The sequence below is a fragment of the Ahaetulla prasina genome, chromosome 6 (assembly GCF_028640845.1).
Source record: "Ahaetulla prasina isolate Xishuangbanna chromosome 6, ASM2864084v1, whole genome shotgun sequence".
Taxonomy (NCBI): Eukaryota; Metazoa; Chordata; class Lepidosauria; order Squamata; family Colubridae; genus Ahaetulla; species Ahaetulla prasina.
In genome coordinates, this window is record NC_080544.1 from 52,463,845 (window position 1) to 52,489,994 (window position 26,150).

General features: G+C 36.8%; 1 protein-coding gene and 1 long non-coding RNA gene across 2 annotated transcripts in view; one reads left to right on the forward strand and one right to left on the reverse strand.

Moving 5' to 3' along the window:
• Positions 1–26,150, reverse strand: part of HABP2 (hyaluronan binding protein 2) — a 168,869-nt gene that overhangs the window by 25,561 nt on the left and 117,158 nt on the right. Inside the window, exons 2-3 of the mRNA XM_058187926.1 lie at positions 16,949–17,229; positions 9,787–9,833 (exon numbers count right to left, since the gene is read on the reverse strand). Coding sequence (XP_058043909.1) covers positions 9,787–9,833; positions 16,949–17,006 — 105 coding nt within the window. The 5' untranslated portion in view covers positions 17,007–17,229. The remainder of the gene's footprint in view (positions 1–9,786; positions 9,834–16,948; positions 17,230–26,150) is intronic.
• The window catches only part of LOC131200731 (uncharacterized), a 57,333-nt gene that overhangs the window by 19,653 nt on the left and 11,530 nt on the right, over positions 1–26,150 (forward strand). The gene's annotated exons all lie outside the window — the stretch shown is intronic.

The window sequence follows — 26,150 nt, forward strand, 5'->3', positions numbered from 1 at the left end:
TCTCTTCCCATAATCCTAAAAGCTTTAACCAAAAACTTTCTACTATTGACCTCACCCCATTCCTAAGAGGACCATAAGGGGCGTGCATAAGAGCACAAACGTGCCTACCGTTCCTGTCCTATTGTTTTTTTCTTTTCTTCTTCCTATATATATATATGCTTATACCTCCTAATATTTACTCATATATATGTTTATAATACTATATAATCTTTTTGTATGATACTTATATATATTGTTGTGACAAAATGAAAATAAATAAATAAATAAATAAATATTTAAAGAGATTCATTCTCCCTAATAGAGGCATATTTGTAAGATTTCCCAAGCCTAAAATTGCTGGATTCAGACCTGAGCAACATAAGTATCCCTTAAGCCTCCAGATGAAGCAGAAGATAAGATAGATGCAGTTTCTTCAATCAGGATTCTCCCCAACCCATTTTTTCTCCCCTTGCTGTAGTTGATCAGAAATCCTGGTATACCTCATAGCAAGAATATTTATAAGAGAGTGGAAATAGCAGGAGAAAATGGTGACTTCTCTTGAATTGTTGAATTAAGAGATCTAAGGATTTATAGACATCTCTGGGGAAAAAAAATCCAGGAGTGAAAATCCAGTACATGTGAAAACCACTAGGTTATGGAAATACTAATCTAAATGCAACCAGGAATCACATAATATGACCCCAGTTTCTCAACAATCACTCCTAACCCTTGGAAGGATCAAGAAGGGATTAATCTCCAATTTGTTTTGGCTTGGAGTTCAAATGATGCTTTTCTCTACAATTTGCTACCTAGTTAGATGCACATTTTTTTGCTTGATGCTTTTCCAAAGAAGTTTCCTTTGCCTGGCTGACACCAATTATGGTTATGCAGCCATAAAACTTTTTGTTTGGAATTCTTAATTTCAATCCCCTAGAATTTCAAGCATTCTTTCTTCTAACGTGATACAAGTTTAAGGTTTAGTGAATTTTTCACCCTCAAATATGAAGAAGAGAATTAAAATTTAAAAAAGGCTATAGAAGTTTGAGCCAAACTGAAATGAGTTCAATATTCCTATGAGTAGTATCACTGGTAAATCTGAAATTCTGTCTCAGGCAACATTCTGAAGTTTTTCCATTTATCTCATGTGATAGTGAGAACACACACACTTGATTTCTTTTTCAGAATAGATCTGATTTTGAGATAGGAACAACAAAGCCTCTTCAGTCAGTTTCACAAGGCAGACCTTCCTATGAGTCTGACACAAGATTTTTGCATTATCAAACCTTTTGCTATCTGTGCTGAGAACGCAGGCTACATAGCTCAAGTCAAAGCTTATGGAAACCCATTAAGAAGACACTTAGCTGTAAGAGAACTCTCACGCTTCAGGGCATATGCTGAATGCCTTAAGGGGTCAAAAAGGAATTTCCCCTCTATAAGAGATCAGTTCAACATTTGGTAATGCATCTAGCTAAGACATTTTGCAATCCTGTAGCTTCAGGCACACCCTTGCCTGTCCTGTAAAAAAGAGTATATGGGGTTCCCTTGATCAATGAATAATGCTGAATTGGCAACTTGCTTCTTCTCTCTGGTGGCTGAAGGTTACAATGCAACACCACAAAAGATGTACACAACAGATGATTGAAGCTCATGCAAGTTTTTTTTTTAAATAATAATTTTAACTTTAATATATTATTTAATATGTGTCTATATTCAATTATTATATAGTTCCATTCAAATATATGTCTTTGATTCAGGTCCAACTTCTTATTAAAATTGAGTGAAGCTGAGGATACATCTACATGTTCTTCCTAATTTATCTCAATGATACCTCATTTTAGTTCTTTAAAGTCACATTTCCATGATATAACCTTTATTAGAGGAAGTTTCTGGATTTATATTAAATACTGAATGTCAAATGTATGCATTGTCCCAACATAAAAAGTACATGTTTTATTTCACTCTCTATCATTTCTAGCCACAGGTTCATTCTTTCCTATTTTTGCATCTATTCATATTTTTTAAAGACGTGCCAAGAAAAATATGTTTGTTACAGATTAATACAACCTAACAACATATTTTGTGTAGCTTTCTATGTTTGAAAAACAGACCATTTGCAGTACATAGTCCATGCATATATTATACATGACATTATACATGCATATATTGTACATACATGTACAATTTTTCCAATAAATATATTTTCATTATGATGCTCCATAACATACGGTATTTCCCTCAATGCATACATATTGTACAGACTTTGAAGAACTGTAGTACAAAATGAGGAATTCATTTACAGTCTTGTGGACCTCCAGATACTGGTACAAAAAGGAGGGTGGGTATGATTTCCATATAAGTAAGTAGTGGCCATCATGGAATCTGTATAATTATATTGTATTATATTATTTATGGCTACTGTATATTTCTGTTCTCTTGGGAGTTCATGGCAGTACATATAAAATAAGTGTCTCCCCTTATTTTAGTTTTACAAAAGAAATCCAAACCCTTGTGAGGTGGAAATTTTCAGTTGTCTCCCCTGGGAACTAATTGCTACTTGAATTTGCAGAAAGTATAAGGCATGGCTCAAGGGAGGAAGTGACAATGCTTAGGTATTGCCTTGCTCTTTTTATTACAGACTTCTGTTTGCAACTTACAGCTTCCGTTTTAGAGACTGTTCAAGGTAGGGGCAAAAATTATAACTTCATTTCCTTTCATCTAATCATTAACCGAACAGAACAAAGATGGTTATATATATCACCAAATATATTGCTATATATGGTGAAAGGAAAATGATGGTGTCCTATAACTTGCCCTTATTAGTTAATAGTTAAATAATAATTAATGTAAAGAATATATACTAAAATATATGTGCTACTTTTTTTCCTTTCTTTTGTATCTTTGATAAATTATTTTAAGAGGTATTTAAGAATATTGATTAATGGGCTGAGGTTTGCAGTTATAATCTATTTCAACCATTATACAAAACAAAGAGGGGTCTAAGGTTGTTATATTTACCCTCCTGAACATGGGTAGTACAACATATTCAGGAGGGTTAGTATAACAACATTAGACCTCTCAACATATACAGAATACAAATGCACAAACATGCATACAAACCACATATTTGAATTGGCATCCATTTTGGAGTGAAACATTAGAGGCAAATAATATAATCGGCTCACAGTACACTTGCTATTCTTTCTTCTGGGATTTCTTTTAAGAAATTTTGAGCAGTTTGATTATAACAAAAAAAGAAACGTGTTTATTAAAAATGTTCCTGCTTTTGCATTTTATCACTGCTTAAGAAAATAGTTTTTCCTATATATTCTATTTATTTTTATTGATGTAATTTTTTTTTTTACAATTTTCCCATGAATGATAGATAGACCTTGTTAGAATTATGTTAAGGGCACAATATTTTACAATGGTCTGGAAAATTTCAAAAGTCTCAACCTGTTGCTTAAGTGCAAGCCAATGTTTGCTTGTAAGAAATTGATTGATAAAATAAACATTTGCATCTGTTTTCTGAAGAAGAAAAGAAATATGGACGGGAAGGAAGATATAAAAGGAATGCTGAATATTTGATTATTTATTTTATTTGGTAGAATGCTTATCTTTTCCAAAGTTTGTTTTTCATTCCCCCTTTAGATTAACTAAGACATTTATTTTCAATAAAACATTAATAAATCTGAAATCTTTAAAGATCTAGCCTACATATATTTCCTGATTACTGATAGAATACTTAGCTTTGCCAATGCTACTGCATTGCCAATATAGTAGTAGAACATAATGTTGTATGATATGGGCATGACATTAGCTCATCAACCTCTTTTAAATAAGGCATGAAAATAAATATACTTACTGAAACAGGAGTATTTCCAAGAAAGACAATCAGAGAGAGAAGTGGCAAATAGACAAACCAATTAACCATTCTTATTTTAAACAGATATTCTATCTGTTTGTGAATATGCTTTTTCTTGTTTCTATTTTTTCCTGTTTCTCAACCTAAATTGTTAAATAACAGGTTTTGCAAATCATTAACCTACTTTCAATTTTGATCACACTGGACTAGCAAGTACAACTGGCATGGAAAGTTTTCCTCTAAGAAGTATTTTCTGAGGCCTATGCTAAGGGAAAGAGTTGCCATACTTATTTAATGTATTTGTGATGTTACTTTTAATAAACTGGCTTCTAAAATGGAAGATATATTTGGATCAATGCTGTTGATTGGTTAAGCATTATATTTAGGGTTAGGTGCAGTTTAACCAAAAGTTACTACTTAAATTAGATGGTTTGTTACTTTGAGACTTGTATATCCCACCCTTTTGTTTGAAGAATGAGGAATACTATACAAATCCCACCAATTTCAATGGCATATATTTGTTCTTTTTTTGTTTTCATTCCATGAAGAACTTTATGGTGGTAATTCATGATGGAATAATATGTCAATGAAGATTCTCAATCATCCAGGTAGAGCTGTCTGAAAGTTCAGTCATGTCAACTGGACTTATTTTCTTTTTGGTTTGAAATATTTAGTTGCTTATCCAATAGCTTCTTCGGTCTGAACAAGTTCATTAGGGGGACCTATAAATGTCCACTAGGGTAGTTTCAGTAAGATTAGATTTCACCTAATCTGAATAAATTCTTTAGGTGAGTAGGTGCAAAGAGGCATTAAGAGTTATTGCTCCTAAATCTTTTCTCCTAGATGGATTGTTGAGCGTGACTTCTCTGATGAATCTGTGAAGCGGTCTTGATCTTCCTTGGGACTGATGCAAGAGCAGCATAAAAAACAGGACACAGGTTGTGTCTGAAGCCTCCACTGCTATTTCTATTTTGGCATAAATGGATCTTTACTCCTCTCTCAAATCATCTATTTTTCCCTATCCAAAATATGAACATTGTCCTCAAAAGAGTGTCCTTTTTCTTTTAAATGAACATATACTGCTGGCCCTGTTGCTTGTTCTATGCTGGACCATCCTCTTGTATTAAATGCTGCTTGTTTCCCCAATGAACACGCCACACTGCATGCATTACATTACCCTTCTGATTTTTTGGTGTCTGGTCTTCAGGATGGATTAACCTCTGTCTCAGTCTGTTGGTGAGTTTGAAAAACACAGATATGTTGTGTTTTCCAAGTATCCATTTTAGCTTCTTTGATACATCAATCATGTAAGAAATTATAGGTTCTTTTGTTGACTCTGAGTCTCAGCTTTGTCTGCCACTTTTTGTTGGAGCCAGATGCTGATTTAATAAAGGTCCAATTTGGATACCAACACAATGAGATGGAGGCTTGTCCAGCAGATCAGTCCCCAAGAAGATCAAGACCACATCAGAAGTTTATCAAGGAGACCACTCTTAACAACCCATTTAGGAGAAAATATTTAGGAGCAACAACTCTTAACAAGTCCCTGCCTACCTACCTAACAATCTCTATTTAATTAGGTAAGAAATGAAACCATTCTGGAGAACATGTATAGGCTACCCCTAAACAACTTGCTCAGACTAAAGAAGCTACTTGAATAAGCAGCAAAAAGTTTCACATTCAAAAGAAAAGATGTTCAGTTACCATGACTCAGTGTATGGAAGTATTATTTAAGCTTTAATACAGAAAACTACTGAATTTCCTTTGATATTAAATAGAAAATAATTTACAACTAGAACGAATATGGACTTTGATATTGATATGGTGAAACCAATATATACCATATATATACCATACTGCTTTTTCACTGTTTCTCAGTTCCATAAAAGTTTTCTCTAGTTAGAGAAACAGAAAGATGAAAGGACTGTAATAAACACAGTTTTATGTGATCTGTCCTTGACAAAAATGAGATGCCCTGAATTTTAATACACTCCTGATTCATCAAAAATCAGACTGAAGGTATGGAGTGTAACTAATAACAACATGCTTTATATCCACGAAAGATAAATTAAAGGGAGTAAAACTACTATTGACAAACATTGATTATATGCACTCTGAAGGACTTTGAAGCTGAGTCAGATGCTTTTTGCCAGTCTCCAATCTTCTCTTTTGAATTTCATTGCATAAGGTTTTACTTTTTAATTATTTTTCTCGAAAGCTCTTTGATCAAGTAAAATATAGATCACATTTGGGTGATATCATGTCCTGTACTTTCTATGAAGTTGTGCCCTTGTGCATGATTTTAAATATATATTTGCAGAAGTTACATCATTTTTTATAAAATTTAATCTGCTATGCGGAAACCTATTTATTTTTTTAATCCAAGTTCTCAGATCTGTAGGCTAAATTTATCATGCCATGAAAGTTTCTAATATAGTGTACCATGCATGTATTACCTTGTGCACCTACTTATCACAAATCTTCCATATTTTAAAATTGAGTTTCATGCATGAAAATCTAAGTGAAATATTCTTGAGGCGTGCTTAATAATCTTGTTAGTTTCCTTAATATACAATATGTGTTTTGGGTCTTTTACAAATAAGCAATCTGGATTTTACAAATATGCAATTGATTACACTTTGAAAGATAGTGTGATAAAGATTCAAAGTATTAATGATGCACATATGTTTTTGGCTGTATCCTTACAGTATATAGTATAGCCATTATAGCACTTGGAATCTAGCAAAAGATCTACTGTGCATTTTTCAGGCATGGGAATAAAAACTGGATGGAACAATCAATGCTGAATTGGTCAATCGAAAGACTGTGAATATTGTTGAACATTTTTGTTTTTTATTTTTGAAAAGTGCAATGAAATTTTTTTTTGAGCAACATGGTCATTTTATTGTATTCTTCATTAAACTTATAATTTTCCAACTTTTTTCTTCCATTTTATTTTTTATTAAGATCATGATTATTAATATATATATATATATATATATACATACATACTATATAATGCTAAGTATTTTCTCTGATTAATTTAAACAGTAAAATATTTTAAAGCCCCCTAAAAAGACAATTTTGAGACCTGGGTAGAACCACATCATAATATTTCATATATTAGAATACTGTTTTTCAATCTTGGCAACTTTAAGATGTGTGGATTTCTAGAATGCTAGCTAGCAATTCTCAGAGTTGAAGCTACACATATTAAAGCTGCCAAAATACTACCTTAGAAAATGGAACTTTGAAAAAAATTAGGTAATAATCCCTGTGTTCACTTCCCTTTTATACAGTCTAAAACTGGATTACAGCAGGTCATACAGAAACCTTGAGATTTGACTAACAAAATAACAAAGATCTCTTCAAAAATATCTGCTATTGTGTTTTGTAAGATTATTTTAATGATTATGGTTTTGTGTGAGGCTATTCTCAATCTTCGCTACATCTACAGTCATTGTCATCGTGAAATTATAAATGAACATGGTATATTTATAAATGGCACTGAATAGGTGGATAAAAGGTAAAATAAAATTATGATAGTGATTATTTTCATTACCATATTACCATACAATAATTTGAGATTGCAACTATTCCAATATGATGCAAACATTTTAAATATCACCTTATAGGAAAGATGAATGGCATAAAAAGTTAATGAATAAATAAATTAAACAAAAATAAATAAATAAATAAATAAATAAATAAATAAATAAATAATCTTCGAATATTGCATCCAGGTTTGGTTGCCACAATGTAAAAAAGATGTTAAGACTCTAGAAAGAGTGCAGAGAAAAGCAACAAAGAAGATTGGAAGACTGGAGGCTAAAGCATATAAAGAACAATTGCTGGAATTGGGTATGACTATTGCAATGAAAAGAAGGACTAGGGGTGACATGATGGCAGTGTTCTGATATCTCAGGGTTGCTACAAAGAAGAGGGATTCAAGCTATTCTCCAAAGCACCTGAAGCAGAGGTGGGTTTCAGCAGGTTCTGACCAGTTCTGAAGAACTGGTAGCAGAAATTTTGAGTAGTTCGGAGAACCGGTAGTAAAAATTTTGGCTGGCCCCGCCCCCATCTATTCTCTGCTTCCCAAGTCCCAGCTGATTGGGAGGAATTGGGGATTTTGCAGTAACCTTCCCCTGGATTGGGGAGGAAATGGAGATTTTACAGTATCTTTCCCCTGCCATGTCCACTAAGCCACGCCCACCAAGCCACACCCACATAACTGGTAGTAAACATTTTTGAAACCCACCACTGACCTGAAGGCAGTATAAGAAGCAATAAATGGAAGCTAATTAAGGATAGAAACAATCTAGAACTAACGATAAATTTCCTGACAGTTAGACCAATCGATCAGTGGAACAACTTGCCTCCAGAAGTTGTGAATGCTCCAATACTGAAAGTTTTTAAGAAAAGATTGGACAACCATTTGTCTGAAATGGTATAAGGTTTCCTGAGCAGTGGGAAGAGCAGGTTTCCTGATCAAAGGGTTTTCTGAACAGGGAGTTGTACTAGAAGACCTTTAAGGTCCCTTTCAACTCTGGTATTATTCATCATCATCATCAGTCTGAGAAAAAAATGTCTTTGGACTAAAACTCATATCTTTTCTCACAGCCTATCTTTCTTAGGACCTCAAGGGAATTCAGTTCAACAACACCTGTAGAAACATTATATTGAAATGCTGATTTTCTGACCTTAACCCAGATACAGTGGGAGCCATAGAATGTCATTGGATGATTGGTTGCTGTTCTGAGCCCAACTTGCCTCCAAAGGGCCTCTGGTGGCTTGACAGACTAAGCAGTCTGTTATTAACACAGCTGCTTGCAATTACTGCACGTTCAAGTCTCACCAGGCCCAAGGTTGACTCAGCCTTCCATCCTTTATAAGGTAGGTAAAATGAGGACCCAGATTGTTGGGGGCAATAAAAGTTGACTTTGTATATAATATACAAATGGATGAAGACTATTGCTTAACACAATGTAAGCCGCCCTGAGTCTTCGGAGAAGGGCGGGATATAAATTCAAATTAAAAAAAAAAGACTGTTGTTTTTTTGGGGGGAAACTAAAGGAAGGACAACCATGTATTCCACATTAAATTCCTAAAGAAGATGAAATATAAACCTGCCATAAAAATAAAGATTTGTCCCTTTCTTTTATATAGAATTCTGGACATTGACAATAACAAACCACTTCCACATGTTTCCAGAGAAAACTACATAGACATTTCTATATGGTCACCAAAAGTTGAATTCAAGGCATTTGTATCTTTATATTATATAAAATATATTATCAGTGGCTAGTGTGGCTAACCAATAGAATATTTTGGATTTCAGTAATTATCAGCAGTAAAGTCTTGGAGCCTATCAAGAGTGTATTTTAGAACCACTGCCTTCAAACCTCCTGATTTACTAACAGTGTCTCTGCATTGGAGCAAAGCTATACTATCTCTAGCGATTATGTGAAATAGAAGAAAGCAAAATCAAGATATAGAAAGTGCACAGGATGCAAATCAAAGATGCCAAAGGACTGCCCAACAAGTCCAAATTCACTTTGGGATGGGAAGGTCTGATTCTGGCATAGAAAACTCAGATTCTCCCCACTCCTTAGATCTTTTAGATCTACTCTGTCCATCAACATTCTGTAGAAATTTATATTTCTTTCATTTAGCAAAGGACAAAAATAGATTAATTAAATAGAATTGATTTGTTACATACAATGTATATGTGTTAAATACTATCAGCAACTTTGTTTTCAATTGGTAGTGCACCTGACTGTCAGGTATTTGAAAGAAAAAGTATTTTTAATTTCCAATTTGATGGTTCTCTCCTGTTGGCATCACTTGAGCCCTTATCATTAAGAATTCACCATGTCGGTATAAATGAACCTAGTTAATCTTTTCAGAAATGATGCAGGATCAGGCCTCCAGTTCACAACACTTACCTTCAAAGGATTGTTCAGTCCTGTAGAATTAGATGTCAAGGAAAGAACTAAGAGGAACATCAATAAAAAAAGAAACTGTGAGGAAACGCAATGTAGCACAGATCGTGATGAATTAAACAACATCCTCTAAATCTTCACACAGTAATTGATTTGCTCATTTGTACTTTTTTCCTATTCTTTAATCTTTCAGCAGGGCTTCACTCTTCCCTTCTTGCTTTTTAAATATTCTGTGTTCATCTGTTGTCTACAATATTGTTTCTGATCTCTCCCACTTTATCAGACATTTGTACACAGAGAGTAGTCTGCATGGGCTGGACTTTTATAATGACTAAAAAGATAGGGGGAAAAAATAATCACCTAGACTGAACAATTCACATCCCTCTAAGTGTCTCTTTGATTTATTAAGCACCTCTGCATAAACTGTTCCTTCCTGAATACCTGAATGAAAGGATGGTGAGAATGTGCTTAAGATCTATTAATTCAGCCAAAAAAGGAGAATTGCATCATAGGAGATGTCAAATATTCACACTGAACTAAAAGGCTGTGTTAAGCACATCGTTTCGATATATTGTCTATTGGATGAGAGGAAATGTGCATCTATTTTACATTAAACTAATACAGATGCAAACAATTATCTGGAGCCAAACATTACCCACAAGAAATTTTTACTGTATGAAGAAATAATCACCACTAACTTTGGTTTTATAAACCTTTCACTTTGCTGGTGGTTAAAATTCAGGGAATGTTGGTGATTATAATGCAATGACCATAATTAAACAGTTACCAGATGTGTCACCAGACAAGCTTTTATATTAGGGTTTCCCAACCCCCAGGCCGCGGATGGGTACCAGTCATGAAACCTTCTGGTCTGTGGAAAAATTGTTTTCTATGGAACCGGTCCCTGGTTGGGTACTGCTGATTTACAAGACATAGGTTATGTGAAATCTTAGAAACATGTATTATTCAGCCAATGACTAATTTCTTCAAACAATTCTGGTTGTCCTTCAGCAAACATAATATTCAAACTAGGTTACACATTGATATTTATTTATTTTATTTATTTATTTATTGAATTTGTATACCGCCCTTCTCCCAAAGGACTCAGGGCGGTTCACAGCCAAGTAAAATAGACAATATATAAATACAATTAAAATGCAGCTAAAAAACTTATTAAAATTGGCCACGATTAAAATTTAGAGCTAAAACCCGTTTAAAACCCATAAATTTAAAAACTAACCCAGGCCAGCGCAGATGAATAAGTAGGTTTTAAGCTCGCGGCGAAAGGTTCGGAGGTCCGGAAGTTGGCAAAGTCCTGGGGGGAGTTCGTTCCAGAGGGCGGGAGCCCCACAGAAGGCCCTTCCTGGGCGTCGCCAGGCACACTGTCGCGCCGACGGCACCCTGAGAGTCCCTCTCTGTGAGGCGCACGGGTCGGTGAGAGGTATTCAGCAGCAGGCGGTCCCGTAAGTAACCCGGCCCTATGCCATGGGCGCTTTAAAGGCGTTCACCAAGACCTTGAGCGCACCGGAAGGCCACAGGCAGCCAGTGCAGCCTGCGCAGGATAGGTGTCACTCGGGAGCCACGAGGGCTCCCTCTATCACCAGCGCAGCTGCGTTCTGGACTAACTGTAGCCTCGGATGCCCCTCAAGGGAGCCCCATGTGAGAGCATTGCAGTAATCCAGGCGAGGCGTCACAAGGCGTGGTGACTGTGCACAAGGCAGCCCGGTCTAGAAAGGGGCGCAATTGGCGCACCAGGCGAACCTGGTGGAAAGCTCTCCTGGAGACGGCCGTCAGGTGTTCATCAAAAGACAGCCGTTCATCCAGGAGAACGCCCAAATTGCGCACCCTCTCCATCGGGGCCAATGACTCGCTCCCGACAGTCAGCCGCGGACTCCGCTGACTGTACCGAGATGCCGCATCCACAGCCACTCTGTCTTGGAGGATTGAGCTTGAGCCTGTTTCTCCCCATCCAGACCCGACGGCTTCCAAACATTGGGACAGCACTTCGATAGCTTCATTGGGGTGGCCCGGTGTGGAAAAGTACAGCTGGGTGTCATCAGCGTACAGCTGGTACCTCACACCGAAACCACTGATGATCTCACCCAGCGGCTTCATATAGATGTTGAACAGAAGGCGAGAGAATGGGCCCTGCGGCACCCACAAGTGAGGCGCCCGGGTCGACCTCTGCCCGTCAACACAGCCTGCGACCGTCGGAGAGATAGGAGGAGAACCACCGATAAACGGTGCCTCCCACTCCCAATCCCCAACCGGCGCAGCAGGATACCATGGTCGATGGTATCGAAAGCCGAGAGGTCTAATAGGACCAGGGCAGAGGAATAACCCCTGTCCCTGGCCCTCCAGAGATCATCCACCAACGCGACCAAAGCCGTCTCAGTGCTGTAACCAGGCCGGAAGCCGGACTGAACGGGTCCAGATAGACAGTTTCTCCAGGTGCAGGGGAAACTGATATGCCACCATACTCTCTACAACCTTCGCCTTAAGGTTGAGACCGACGATATAATTATCTAAAACAGCGGGTCAGGAAGGCTTCTTGAGGAGGGCCTCACCACCGCCTCTTTCAAGGCGGCCGGAAAGGCTCCTCCAACAAGGAAGCACTGTAATCCCTGAGCCAGCCTCGTGTCACCTCCCGAGTGGCCAGCACCAGCCAGGAGGGCACGGGTCCAGTAAACACGTGGTGGCATTCAATCTACCCAGCAACCTGTCCATGTCCTCGGAGTCACAGGGTCAAACTCATCCCAAACAACATCACCAAGACCGCCCTCAGGCGCCCCATCCGAATCGCCACAATTTTGGTCCAGACTCTGTTGAACGATTTTATCGTATAGATAACCGTTAAACTCCTCAGCACGTCCCTGCAGCGGGTCATCCCGCTCCCCTGGTGAAGGAGGAGCGGGTCACCAAACAGGGCAGCTGGGCGGTTATCTGTCGACGTTAATGAGGGAGGAGGCGAGCAACGCTTTCCTCAATGCCACTAGGTAGGTCCTAGTATGCTAGCTAGCAATTCTCAGAGTTGAAGCTACACATATTAAAGCTGCCAAAATACTACCTTAGAAAATGGAACTTTGAAAAAAATTAGGTAATAATCCCTGTGTTCACTTCCCTTTTATATAGTCTAAAACTGGATTACAGCAGTTCATACAGAAACCTTGAGATTTGACTAACAAAATAACAAAGATCTCTTCAAAAATATCTGCTATTGTGTTTTGTAAGATTATTTTAATGATTATGGTTTTGTGTGAGGCTATTCTCATTCTTCGCTACATCTACAGTCATTGTCATCGTGAAATTATAAATGAACATGGTATATTTATAAATGGCACTGAATAGGTGGATAAAAGGTAAAATAAAATTATGATAGTGATTATCTTCATTACCATATTATCATCCCAATAATTTGAGATTGCAACTATTCCAATATGATGCAAACATTTTAAATATCACCTTATAGGAAAGATGAATGGCATAAAAAGTTAATGAATAAATAAATTAAACAAAAATAAATAAATAAATAAATAAATAAATAAATAAATAAATAAATAATCTTCGAATATTGCGTCCAGGTTTGGTTGCCACAATGTAAAAAAGATGTTAAGACTCTAGAAAGAGTGCAGAGAAAAGCAACAAAGATGATTGGAAGACTGGAGGCTAAAGCATATAAAGAACAATTGCTGGAATTGGGTATGACTATTGCAATGAAAAGAAGGACTAGGGGTGACATGATGGCAGTGTTCTGATATCTCAGGGTTGCTACAAAGAAGAGGGATTCAAGCTAGTCTCCAAAGCACCTGAAGCAGAGGTGGGTTTCAGCAGGTTCTGACCAGTTCTGAAGAACTGGTAGCAGAAATTTTGAGTAGTTCGGAGAACCGGTAGTAAAAATTTTGGCTGGCCCCGCCCTCATCTATTCTCTGCTTCCCAAGTCCCAGCTGATTGGGAGGAATTGGGGATTTTGCAGTAACCTTCCCCTGGATTGGGGAGGAAATGGAGATTTTACAGTATCTTTCCCCTGCCATGTCCACTAAGCCACGCCCACCAAGCCACACCCACATAACTGGTAGTAAACATTTTTGAAACCCACCACTGACCTGAAGGCAGTATAAGAAGCAATAAATGGAAGCTAATTAAGGATAGAAACAATCTAGAACTAACTATAAATTTCCTGACAGTTAGACCAATCGATCAGTGGAACAACTTGCCTCCAGAAGTTGTGAATGCTCCAATACTGAAAGTTTTTAAGAAAAGATTGGACAACCATTTGTCTGAAATGGTATAAGGTTTCCTGAGCAGTGGGAAGAGCAGGTTTCCTGATCAAAGGGTTTTCTGAACAGGGAGTTGTACTAGAAGACCTTTAAGGTCCCTTTCAACTCTGGTATTATTCATCATCATCATCAGTCTGAGAAAAAAATGTTTTTGGACTAAAACTCATATCTTTTCTCACAGCCTATCTTTCTTAGGACCTCAAGGGAATTCAGTTCAACAACACCTGTAGAAACATCATATTGAAATGCTGATTTTCTGACCTTAACCCAGATACAGTGGGAGCCATAGAATGTCATTGGATGATTGGTTGCTGTTCTGAGCCCAACTTGCCTCCAAAGGGCCTCTGGTGGCTTGACAGACTAAGCAGTCTGTTATTAACACAGCTGCTTGCAATTACTGCAAGTTCAAGTCTCACCAGGCCCAAGGTTGACTCAGCCTTCCATCCTTTATAAGGTAGGTAAAATGACGACCCAGATTGTTGGGGGCAATAAAAGTTGACTTTGTATATAATATACAAATGGATGAAGACTATTGCTTAACACAATGTAAGCCGCCCTGAGTCTTCGGAGAAGGGCGGGATATAAATTCAAATTAAAAAAAAAAAGACTGTTGTTTTTTTGGGGGGAAACTAAAGGAAGGACAACCATGTATTCCACATTAAATTCCTAAAGAAGATGAAATATAAACCTGCCATAAAAATAAAGATTTGTCCCTTTCTTTTGTATAGAATTCTGGACATTGACAATAACAAACCACTTCCACATGTTTCCAGAGAAAACTACATAGACATTTCTATATGGTCACCAAAAGTTGAATTCAAGGCATTTGTATCTTTATATTATATAAAATATATTATCAGTGGCTAGTGTGGCTAACCAATAGAATATTTTGGATTTCAGTAATTATCAGCAGTAAAGTCTTGGAGCCTATCAAGAGTGTATTTTAGAACCACTGCCTTCAAACCTCCTGATTTACTAACAGTGTCTCTGCATTGGAGCAAAACTATACTATCTCTAGCGATTATGTGAAATAGAAAAAAGCAAAATCAAGATATAGAAAGTGCACAGGATGCAAATCAAAGATGCCAAAGGACTGCCCAACCAGTCCAAATTCACTTTGGGATGGGAAGGTCTGATTATGGCATAGAAAACTCAGATTCTCCCCACTCCTTAGATCTTTTAGATCTACTCTGTCCATCAACATTCTGTAGAAATTTATATTTCTTTCATTTAGCAAAGGACAAAAATAGATTAATTAAATAGAATTGATTTGTTACACACAATGTATATGTGTTAAATACTATCAGCAACTTTGTTTTCAATTGGTAGTGCACCTGACTGTCAGGTATTTAAAAGAAAAAGTATTTTTAATTTCAAATTTGATGGTTCTCTCCTGTTGGCATCACTTGAGCCCTTATCATTAAGAATTCACCATGTCGGTATAAATGAACCTAGTTAATCTTTTCAGAAATGATGCAGGATCAGGCCTCCAGTTCACAACACTTACCTTCAAAGGATTGTTCAGTCCTGTAGAATTAGATGTCAAGGAAAGAACTAAGAGGAACATCAATAAAAAAAGAAACTGTGAGGAAACGCAATGTAGCACAGATCGTGATGAATTAAACAACATCCTCTAAATCTTCACACAGTAATTGATTTGCTCATTTGTACTTTTTTCCTATTCTTTAATCTTTCAGCAGGGCTTCACTCTTCCCTTCTTGCTTTTTAAATATTCTGTGTTCATCTGTTGTCTACAATATTGTTTCTGATCTCTCCCACTTTATCAGACATTTGTACACAGAGAGTAGTCTGCATGGGCTGGACTTTTATAATGACTAAAAAGATAGGGGGAAAAAATAATCACCTAGACTGAACAATTCACATCCCTCTAAGTGTCTCTTTGATTTATTAAGCACCTCTGCATAAACTGTTCCTTCCTGAATACCTGAATGAAAGGATGGTGAGAATGTGCTTAAGATCTATTAATTCAGCCAAAAAAGGAGAATTGCATCATAGATGTCAAATATTCACACTGAACTAAAAGGCTATGTTAAGCACATCGTTTCGATATATTGTCTATTGGATGAGAGGAAATGTGCATCTATTTTACATTAAACTAATACAGATGCAAACAATTATCTGGAGCCAAACATTACCCACAAGAAATTTTTACTGTATGAAGAAATAATCACCACTAACTTTGGTTTTATAAACCTTTCACTTTGCTGGTGGTTAAAATTCAGGGAATGTTGGTGATTATAATGCAATGACCATAATTAAACAGTTACCAGATGTGTCACCAGACAAGCTTTTATATTAGGGTTTCCCAACCCCCAGGCCGCGGATGGGTAACAGTCATGAAACCTTCTGGTCTGTGGAAAAATTGTTTTCTATGGAACCGGTCCCTGGTTGGGTACTGCTGATTTACAAGACATAGGTTATGTGAAATCTTAGAAACATGTATTATTCAGCCAATGACTAATTTCTTCAAACAATTCTGGTTGTCCTTCAGCAAACATAATATTCAAACTAGGTTACACATTGATATGCCATGCTATCAAATCTAGATACTTAAAGATTTAGTATTTATGATAGAAGATTCTATAAATATATTTCTTCACCCTGGAAAATAAGGTGTCACTTTTCCTTTCCCCCCCTAAAATGTCCATGAAGACATGGACATGTCCCTCTGTTGACCAGAAAGAATAAAACATTTCATTGTTTTTTCTTGTGAAATACTTTTCTTCACTGATATTCTAATTAATTTATAGACAGAGAATTTCATCATTACAATAACAGTTTTCTTTGCAGACTTTATCTTGCAGATAAGCCTAGGGAAAATGTGTAGAAAATCACCCCGTTATTTCAATGTATCTGGGCATAATTACCTAAGAAGATGCTATACTGGGAAAAGTTGTTTCCCAAGTTGCTTATTGTTGACTGCATAATAAAAATGCTTAGGATTGTTGCACATTTGCAGTTTTCTACAGATGCAAACCATTACTTTCATATGACTCTTAAGTGTTTCTTAAATTGCATTCACTAACAACTGAAAGATGCTCCATTAGCAGATTTCAAGGTCCAAGATAAGGAGGCTGTAGAGTTAGGGTTTATTCAATTCCATCAGCTTATCCATGAATGAAGACAGGTTGGCAGGCCAGATGTTACACTGCAACAATGCGCAAAAAAGAAATAATCACTAGAAGGTATTTGGATGAATGTCCAAAGAAAGAACAAACTTTTAATGAAAGTCCTATCTTCAATATATCTTTCTGAAAATGGTTTTTTTTTTTTACTGTACCAATTGGGATATATCAAAATAGGCCAACTGTCTCTTAAGATTTTCTTTAACAAATCTTACTCCAACCTGCGATAAATATTTGTGTATGCTTGTTTGTAAAGACTTACAGGCATACATAGCTTATACCTTGTGGCAAGGGAACATTTGATATTTGCTTTTGAAAATTAGCAATGCACTTTCTTTTAAAATCCAAATAGCTTGAGGGCTTTAATTCTTGAGGATGTTCTACCTGAAAGCAGCTGTAAGTGCTGTAAGCAGGATGGTGAAAGATGTGTGAAAAATATAAACTATTCTGTAGATATCTCAGCCATATGCCTGGTTTTTGTGTGTCTCTATAAAAACACACTGCTATTACCAGCCTTTGGCTTAGCTGCCAGAAGTGGTGCATGAAAACGATCTTTCCAGCAGTTCTAGACAGATTACTAAACTGTGAACAGATAACTCCATACAAATAAGGCAAAGAAGAAAAGCTTGGAGGAAAAAAGTAGAAGCTGACAATTTCATTCCAGCCCAAAGTAGGAAAGATTTTCTCTCTCTTTCCCTCCCTCTCTCTCTCCCTTTCACTCTCTCTCTCTCTCTCTCTCTCTCTGATGACCAAGGGGAAAGCTTTGATAAACGGTAGGGCAGCTCCTCAAATCCACAGCTCTGAAGTGGAGGTGGAACGCTGCAGGAAATAATGTGAGCACCCCTGCTGTGGAAGTCAAGGGAGACAGGGGAAATAGTTGAGGTAATAAAAAAAAGTTAATATTACAAGACTAAAATGCATTTGAGTATAATTCTGGATCTTAAGTTTGATTTTACAAATCTTGGTTGAAAAAAAAAAAAGACAATCTGCTGCTGGGTTTTACATATCAAGTTTCTAAAAATATAGAATAGATTTAAAAAACTTACCTCCTGGAAAGGCACACATAAATAATATCTGAAAATATGTTCCTCATACTAGTACAAAAAGTGTGTCATTTACTACTTTAAAAAATGTAAGGAAAAACATTTTAAACTTGTGATTAGTGTGGGGACATGATGAGATGGGCACCATCCAGCTACTCAAGGGCTTGTTAATGTGGTGACCTAGACATCAAAAGCATTTGGTTGACTCTGGTTGTGGGAAAGGGAGAAACAAGTGTTTTCAAAAGCTAGCGGCCTGTACTTAAAGATATAGATAAAAAAAGTGAAGGAAAAAAATTATTTCTTTTTTTTTTTTTATAAAAAGTTTTATTTTTACAATCATATCAAATAATTCATCCAATGTACAGTTATATACAATTAGTCGGGCTTGCCCAGTCACCACCACCCTTTTTAACACTCTTCCCTCTTCTACCTTCTTTTACTTTCCAAACCTTCCTCTCCTTCTCTTATCTACATCCGCTCCTCCCTCCACCCTACACCTTCCTTCTCCCTCTACTATCCCTCTTCCTTCCTCTTCTCCTCTTTCCTACCTCCTACTCTCTCTTTTCTCCCTCCTCACCGTTCTAAAATGGTAACTATGCAGACCCGACCCTACATTAATTATATTTCTTCAATAATCCCTGTACATTAACCATCACTCCATCTCTACCAAAACCCCCCCAATTCCCCTCCCCCCTACCCCCCACCCCCCACCCCGACTTCCCAGAACAAAATGCAGGGTATCAAAACTAGCAATCATAATCCAAAATAATTCCTAAATTATAATCTCTAGTCACACCACACTTAGTCACACTCTCAATTCCCTCTCCTTCAAAGTATATCTAATACAAAATATTTCCTAAATTTACTCATATGCTATTCGATATTTTTTTTATCTGATACTTATTTTAAATATAATCAATCCACATTTTCCATTCTAAAATATATTTTTCTAGTGTATAGTCTTTCAAGTAAGCGGAGATTTTTGTCATCTCTGCCAGATTTGATACTTTGAGTGTCCATTCTTCGATTGTAGGTAATTCTTCTTTCTTCCAATACTGAGCAATCAAAAGTCTTGCGACTGTTATTAAGTTCAAAATCAATTTAGTCTCTATAGCTGTATAGTCCATAATTATTCCTAGTAGAAAGAACTGCGGAGTAAACTTAATCTTCTTTTTCAAAATATTCTGCATGATCCACCATACTTTAATCCAAAATGCTTTAACTTTTTTACAAGTCCACCATATATGGTAATAAGTAGCATCTTCACAATCGCATCTCCAACATTTAGCAAGATCTAATATGTGTTTCTTGTAAACAGGTAATGTCATTTTTAAATTGTTTCAAATAATGAAATACTTTCCTTCTCTTCTGCGGTGAATTCAGGCCATTAACATTCCAAGATAATAGTTTAATTGCCATTATCGGCCGAAGGAAACTTTTGGAACACCAGCCGCAGATCACATTTTACTTTAGGCCTTGCTCCTCCCACTGTTTCCGTTGTAGTAGTTGCCAGTTGTTGTTGTGCCTTCATCTCTTGTTCCTTGCGTTTAGCAGCAGCTCTTGTCAGCCTTTGTTCTTTTGAATCTAAACCCGTCGTAGGTATTTCCAACACTTGTAATAAATCTTCTTCCATCACAATCTGTTCTTGTACCTGCTTCACTTCTCTTTCCTTCACTTCAGCCTCCCTTCTTCTAGCTTCCAATGGGGGAAGACTTCCAACTTTTAATACCTCAACATAAAATTCTCTTGCTTATCCAACCGTATTGAAACGATGTACTTTCCCTGCATAATATACTATTATACCAGTTGGAATATCCCATCTATATTCAATCTGATGTTTTTAAGTTCATTCACCAGGAAGGCAAATTCCTTCCTAGCCCTTAACATTTTGGTGGAATTTCCTTTAATATCAAAATATCTTGACCAGCAATCTGAATCTTCTCCCCTTATATGAAGCTTGCAAAATCTGATTTCTCACTGTTCTGTTTGTAAAATAAATAACAACATCCCTTGGCAACTTTTTTGCCTTGCTATCCAAGAATTCACGATATATTTTATCAATTTGATAAGCCACATCTGCTGGACGAGCTGCTAATATCTCAGCAAATACTTCAGAAAAATTTCCTTAAATTCTCTTCCTTATTTTCTTTCAAACCTCGAATTCTAAGAGCAAATTCCATATTTCTATATTGTATCAAAACTATTTCATCCTCTGTTTTTCCATTTTACTTTGAAATTCATCCATTTTATTTTCTAATTTTAAATTATGTTGCTTAATTTCTTCAACCTCCTCTTCCAATAAAATCACATTCGTTGCCAAACTTTGTACTGCCATTACAAATCCTTCTTTAACTTCTTTATTACCCACTTGAATTTCTGATATCTGCTCTTTCATTTCAGACATCTCATCAGTTATTACTTTAAATTTTCTTCTATAAAGCCTTTTAAGTTCTCTTGTAACGCCTCTAAATTCAATGTTCTAGTCTCTGCTGTATGAGCTGGAGAGGCACCAGCTGATAAAGTTCCAGAGCTCTTTGTTACAGTAGACTTTAATTGTTTGGCTGCCATCTTCTATAAAATTATTTATTTATTTATTTCCAACTTAATATTCACTTTAAATCTTCTTAACCTCTAAGAAACACAGTCTTTTAAAGCAGTATTTAAAAATCTCCCCTAGATTCTATCAGCAGGCAGCAAAGAGTTAAAGAGTAAAAGCAGCAAGTAACATGCAAATTACCAACTGCAGACAAACGCTGAAAGTATCACTTTCGCTTTCCACTCGTTAACTTGTTAACAATTCGCCTCCATTTTTTTACTGTTTTCAAGCTTGTTACAAAGTATCGGGGAATCGGCTTGGCTACTTGCATAAAGTTCTCCCACTTTCGTTCTGTCCGGTATAATCCTTTATTGTCCAAAATAAATCTCGGCGTTTGGTCGTGGTGATTGGTTCCGCCAAAGCAGAAGAATCCTCGGATCTGGAGCACTTCGGGTTACTGGAGGGAACTTAACCCTTCAAACCCCTTTTTTCTCAGGGGCTTTAGGGAAATTCAACCTCTGCCCTCAGCTCACCCCTTCTCCTTCTCCGTAGGTGATGGCGGTGATCTTTACGATCACCAACCTCTGGATTATGTGGAATCGCTAGGACAGCTTAAATCTGCTGTCCAGCGGTTCGGAAAAAAATTATTTCTGTTTAAGGGGATCCGCCTTCTTTGTTCCTCATGTAATCAGAAATACCCAGTAAATTCAAGGAAAAATATATTTACAAGAATCACCATCAAGCCTCAGAATTTTAATGTTTAAGAAATCCTACCCATTTTGCAAGTGATTCTGAAATGATATAGAGTTTCCTGCTTGGACAGAAGTTCTCCGAGGTCTTTTCCAATTCTGTTATTCTGTGTCAGAATATTCTGCTGCAAAGAATGGTGTGGGGTGTATATGTACAGGTGTTTAGATTAATTTTATTTGGATATTAAATACATACATACCAGTAGATGCAATGTGAAAGAGCAGTATGGTGTGGGGAGTCACTTAGGCTATTTCTTAAAAAATGTCGGGCATTATTTCAGGAAAGCAATAGATAACCTGCTCAAAAAAGCTTCTGAGGCTGATGCTGATATCAGCATCATGCTTACAGAGGCAAGTGAGGCAAGAGACAACAGTTGTGTCAGGTACCCCTTTAGAGCAAATTTTATGAAAACTGACCACCACCAAGATTGATGTCCACTGCTGTTCTCACTACATGCATGCGGTGGAAACAACAGTGATGAGTGTTCTTTGTGGTGGTCTTACTATCTATCTTTGTAGAAATCTGGCTGCTGGTACTATTCATGAATGAATGAATGAACTTTTTATTATGGTCAAACTCCAGCAATTTAAAACAATCTAAATGCATTAAAATGTCCAGACAATAAACAGTAAATATTAATTTTAAAAAGCTATGAATAAACATGACTTTGTAGTCATTCCCCTAGCAATCATTGCAATGTTTATGGAACATTTATTTTCCTTTCTGAAAGAACTTGTCATACATTTGTAGCAAGTCAGTGTAACCATGGTCAAGAAAAGCCAGAGGACTGCAGCAGTAAATAACCACACTTTATCTCTTCATGACGATTTCTCAGATCAAAGCAAGAGAAATGCTGCACCAGGAGTTGACAAAGAAAGCTTGGCCATAAGGAGTATAAATTAACAAAGAACCAGTCCAGTAGGAGCAATGACGAGACAAGAGACATAAAACAAGAGACATAAAAATATTCTGCATTGTTGGAACTCAGAAACAACTTTCAAGTCCTTATAGAAGAAACAGTTCTCATGAGAAGAAAAATGGGATACTGATGAACAGGGGACAAAATGATTGATTCCTAAAGGGGAAGAGGGAATGCAACAATAGCTGCAAAAAAGATAAATGGAAAAGATGTGTTGGTTGGTGGCTCTGGACTATGAAGTACAGAAACAAACATGTACTCCAACAGACCTACTAAAATATATCATGTGCTGGGAGTACAGATCAGAAATACGACAAAACAACTTCCAATATTATTAAACCGCTCCACATTTATCCCTTCCTGCTAATTCACAGGGGAAACAAATGATATTGCTAAAAATAGCCACAATTATTTCATTACGGATTTTGAAAATTTAGGAAGAAAGGTTGGGTGGTGTTCCCATCCATTTGTACAGGCTATGGAAAATAAACAAGAAATAGAATAACACTGTAAGCAAATTACTATGTAATCTTGGGTGTCAAACTTGCAGTGTCACGTTGCCACCACATGATGCTTCACAACATTTTTCCCATTTACCGAGCTGGGGTGGACGTAGCCTACACATGACGCATTCAGCCCATGGACCATCAGTTTGGCACCCCTGGATGAATGATGTTATGGAAAGAATTGGGTTCTAGGGAAATTGCAAGTTGTATTTGTTAAGGAATTCTAAGGCAGTTTTTTGCTGAACAATGGAGAATTTGATCAAAAAGGCTTTAAAGTAAATGTGTAAGTTTGAAACGATTAAGATAAAATTTATTTCATAGACAGTACATTATACATTGTATAAGCAAATGAGAATATTTCAGTGGGGTTTATTAAATTGTTCATTAAAATCAGAAGAAGATTGAAATAGTATTTGTTATCTAAAGATAAATAAGTTGTTTTGAACTCTTATTACAGGTAGTTAAATATAATTTTGAAGAAGTAATGAAAACCTGATCAGCTTGAATGTTAATAACCATAATGGAGTGAAATAATTTCAAAGTTGTGAGCTCTACATGTTGGGGCTATTTAAGTTTTCATTTCTACTGAATATTTCACTAGAAATATTCAATTTTCCAATGGTCTGAATGATGTCATCCAAAATTAGGCTTCTGTACTCTTATATAGGACACACAAAAGTCTACAAAAGTAGACACAAACCCATTTCTTGACATAAAAGAAATAAGATTACCGGTAGGCATGTCCCTCCCCCCCCAAGCCATTGCACTGTTTAGACAAGATAAAGAGTTGAAAAATAATTTGATCATGGGGATGAAAGTAACTTGTTCTAAATACAAGGGTACCAATAGACAAACCTGGCCCTCACACATCTAATTCCTTGTGTGTATTAAGGAAAAACGATAAGCTGTTTGCCCTCACACTTGAAAGAAAATACAGATCTATCTTCAATTACTGTATTCTCGGTGAATCTGATGTTATTTTCCCATATTGCAACAGAGGGAAAAAACAAACTCTTCCTGTCAGATAAAGATGATATCTGATTCATTATGTATTATTACAATGTGTTTTAATGGAATACTAACTTATAACCAGTATATAATTTGTATTATAGAATATGAACATTCTTTGAATATGAACATTCTCTTTTCAACCAACACGTATATTTCATAAAAATGTTTATTCCTTAAAATACTGCTAATGAGATCAAATAGACAAAATTTATATACACACAAGGCTGTGCTTGCAGGTTTTTTTTGTTGTTGTTTGCATGAGGTAATGACAATTCATCTAATGTTTGCAAAAGATAGGTCGGAGTCTGTGTTAGTATAGAGCTAACTATTAATCTGGCTAACTAATTGCAAAACTGGTTGAGTAATTCTCTTCTGGAAGGCATACCATTCAACATATGCATGTTGGAAATACAACAACCATAGGGAAAAATGCTCTGTCTTGAAGTCTGCTTGTCTCTAAAACAGAGCTGGCAATAAAGTAAAACCAATAAAGAATAATGACTTAGTAGATGCAGGAATTGTAAGAACTGTTTGCCTGGTACCATCTATTTCTTAATTTTTTTTAAACAGCCAGATATTTTACTGTTAAAGTATATGACATTGAAATTTGAGATGGTCAGTATATTCAATGGACCCTAGCTTGGAAACAAAACACCTGTTTATTGATATAGATATTTATACAAATGTGTAATAATCTGTTATATAGTATACGCATATGATGATGAACCTATGGCACATGTGCCACAGGTGGCATGCGAAGCCATATTGGTGGGCACGTGAGCTTAAAAGCAGGCCTTCCAGTCCCACTGGAAGTCAGCAAATGGGCAGTTTCAGGCTTCCGGATGGGGGTGGGGAAAGCTGAGGAGAGCAAAAAATGGGCCTACTGGGCCTACCATGCCATTGTGTGCCAAAAATGGGGGGAATGTGGGGGGCCGCACACAGCACATAGAATTATGGCTGTGGGCACACACATGCACGACTCCCCCCATTTTTGACATGCAATGGCAAAAAGGTTAGCCATCACTGGTATACTCTATTGATTTTGTTGTATTAACTAATAGTACAGTATATAGTATATTGGCTATATATACAGTGGCTCAGATGCTGAGCTTGTCGATCAGAAGGTCAGCAGTTCAGCCGTTCAAATCCCTAGTGCCGCATAATGGAGTAAGCTCCCATTACTTGTCCCAGCTTCTGCCAACCTAGTAGTTTGAAAGCATGTAAAAATGCAAGTAGAAAAATAGGGACCACTTTGGTTGGAAGGTAACAGTGCTCCGTGCGCCTTTGGCGTTTAGTCATGCCAGCCACATGACCACAAAGATGTCTTTGGACAGTGCTGGCTCTTTGGCTTAAAAACGGAGATAAGCATCGCCCCTAGAGCCGGAAACAACTAGCACGCATGTGCAGGGAAACCTTTACCTTATATAGTATATAGTATATTTCATAGAATAAACAACTTAGTATAGATTTTGTTTAAGTAACATGTAGAAAATTGTTACTTGCTATTTTAAGCTAATACCGCAACATTAAATCATAGAAATGTATTGTTCTGAAAACCCAGAGAAATTTTCAGATTTAGAAGCAAACTTTACAAAAAAGAAGATATCATAAAGAACAAATTTAATGTTCCTCAGCATAGGATGAACTTTCTAAAGAGATTGAATTCTTGCTTGTTTCTTTAAGACAGGAAAAAAATAGACTCAATACAGTATTTTCAAAACTATAGGCATTCTAGCAATTCACTTGTAACTTGCAGCTGTGAATCCCATATGCACCTATTTATTCAACTGCAATTCAGTATCTTGGAGATACCATCTGTAGTCACTCAGTTCCTCTTCTAACTAAGCTAAACCAGCTACAGGTACTGACAGACTTGTAAGTGGATCACAAGCTTCCTAACAAACAGGAAGCAGCAGGTGAAGCTAAGCAAGATCACATCAAATACCTGTACAATTAGCACAGGGGCCCCCCAAGGCTGTGTGCTCTCCCCACTTCTCTTCTCTCTGTATACCAATGACTGCATCTCCAATGATCCATCTGTTAAGCTACTGAAGTTCGCAGATGACACAACAGTGATTGGTCTCATTCGAGACAATGATGAATCCGCATATAGACGAGAGGTCGAACGACTAGCCTTGTGGTGCAACCAAAACAATCTGGAACTGAACACACTCAAAAC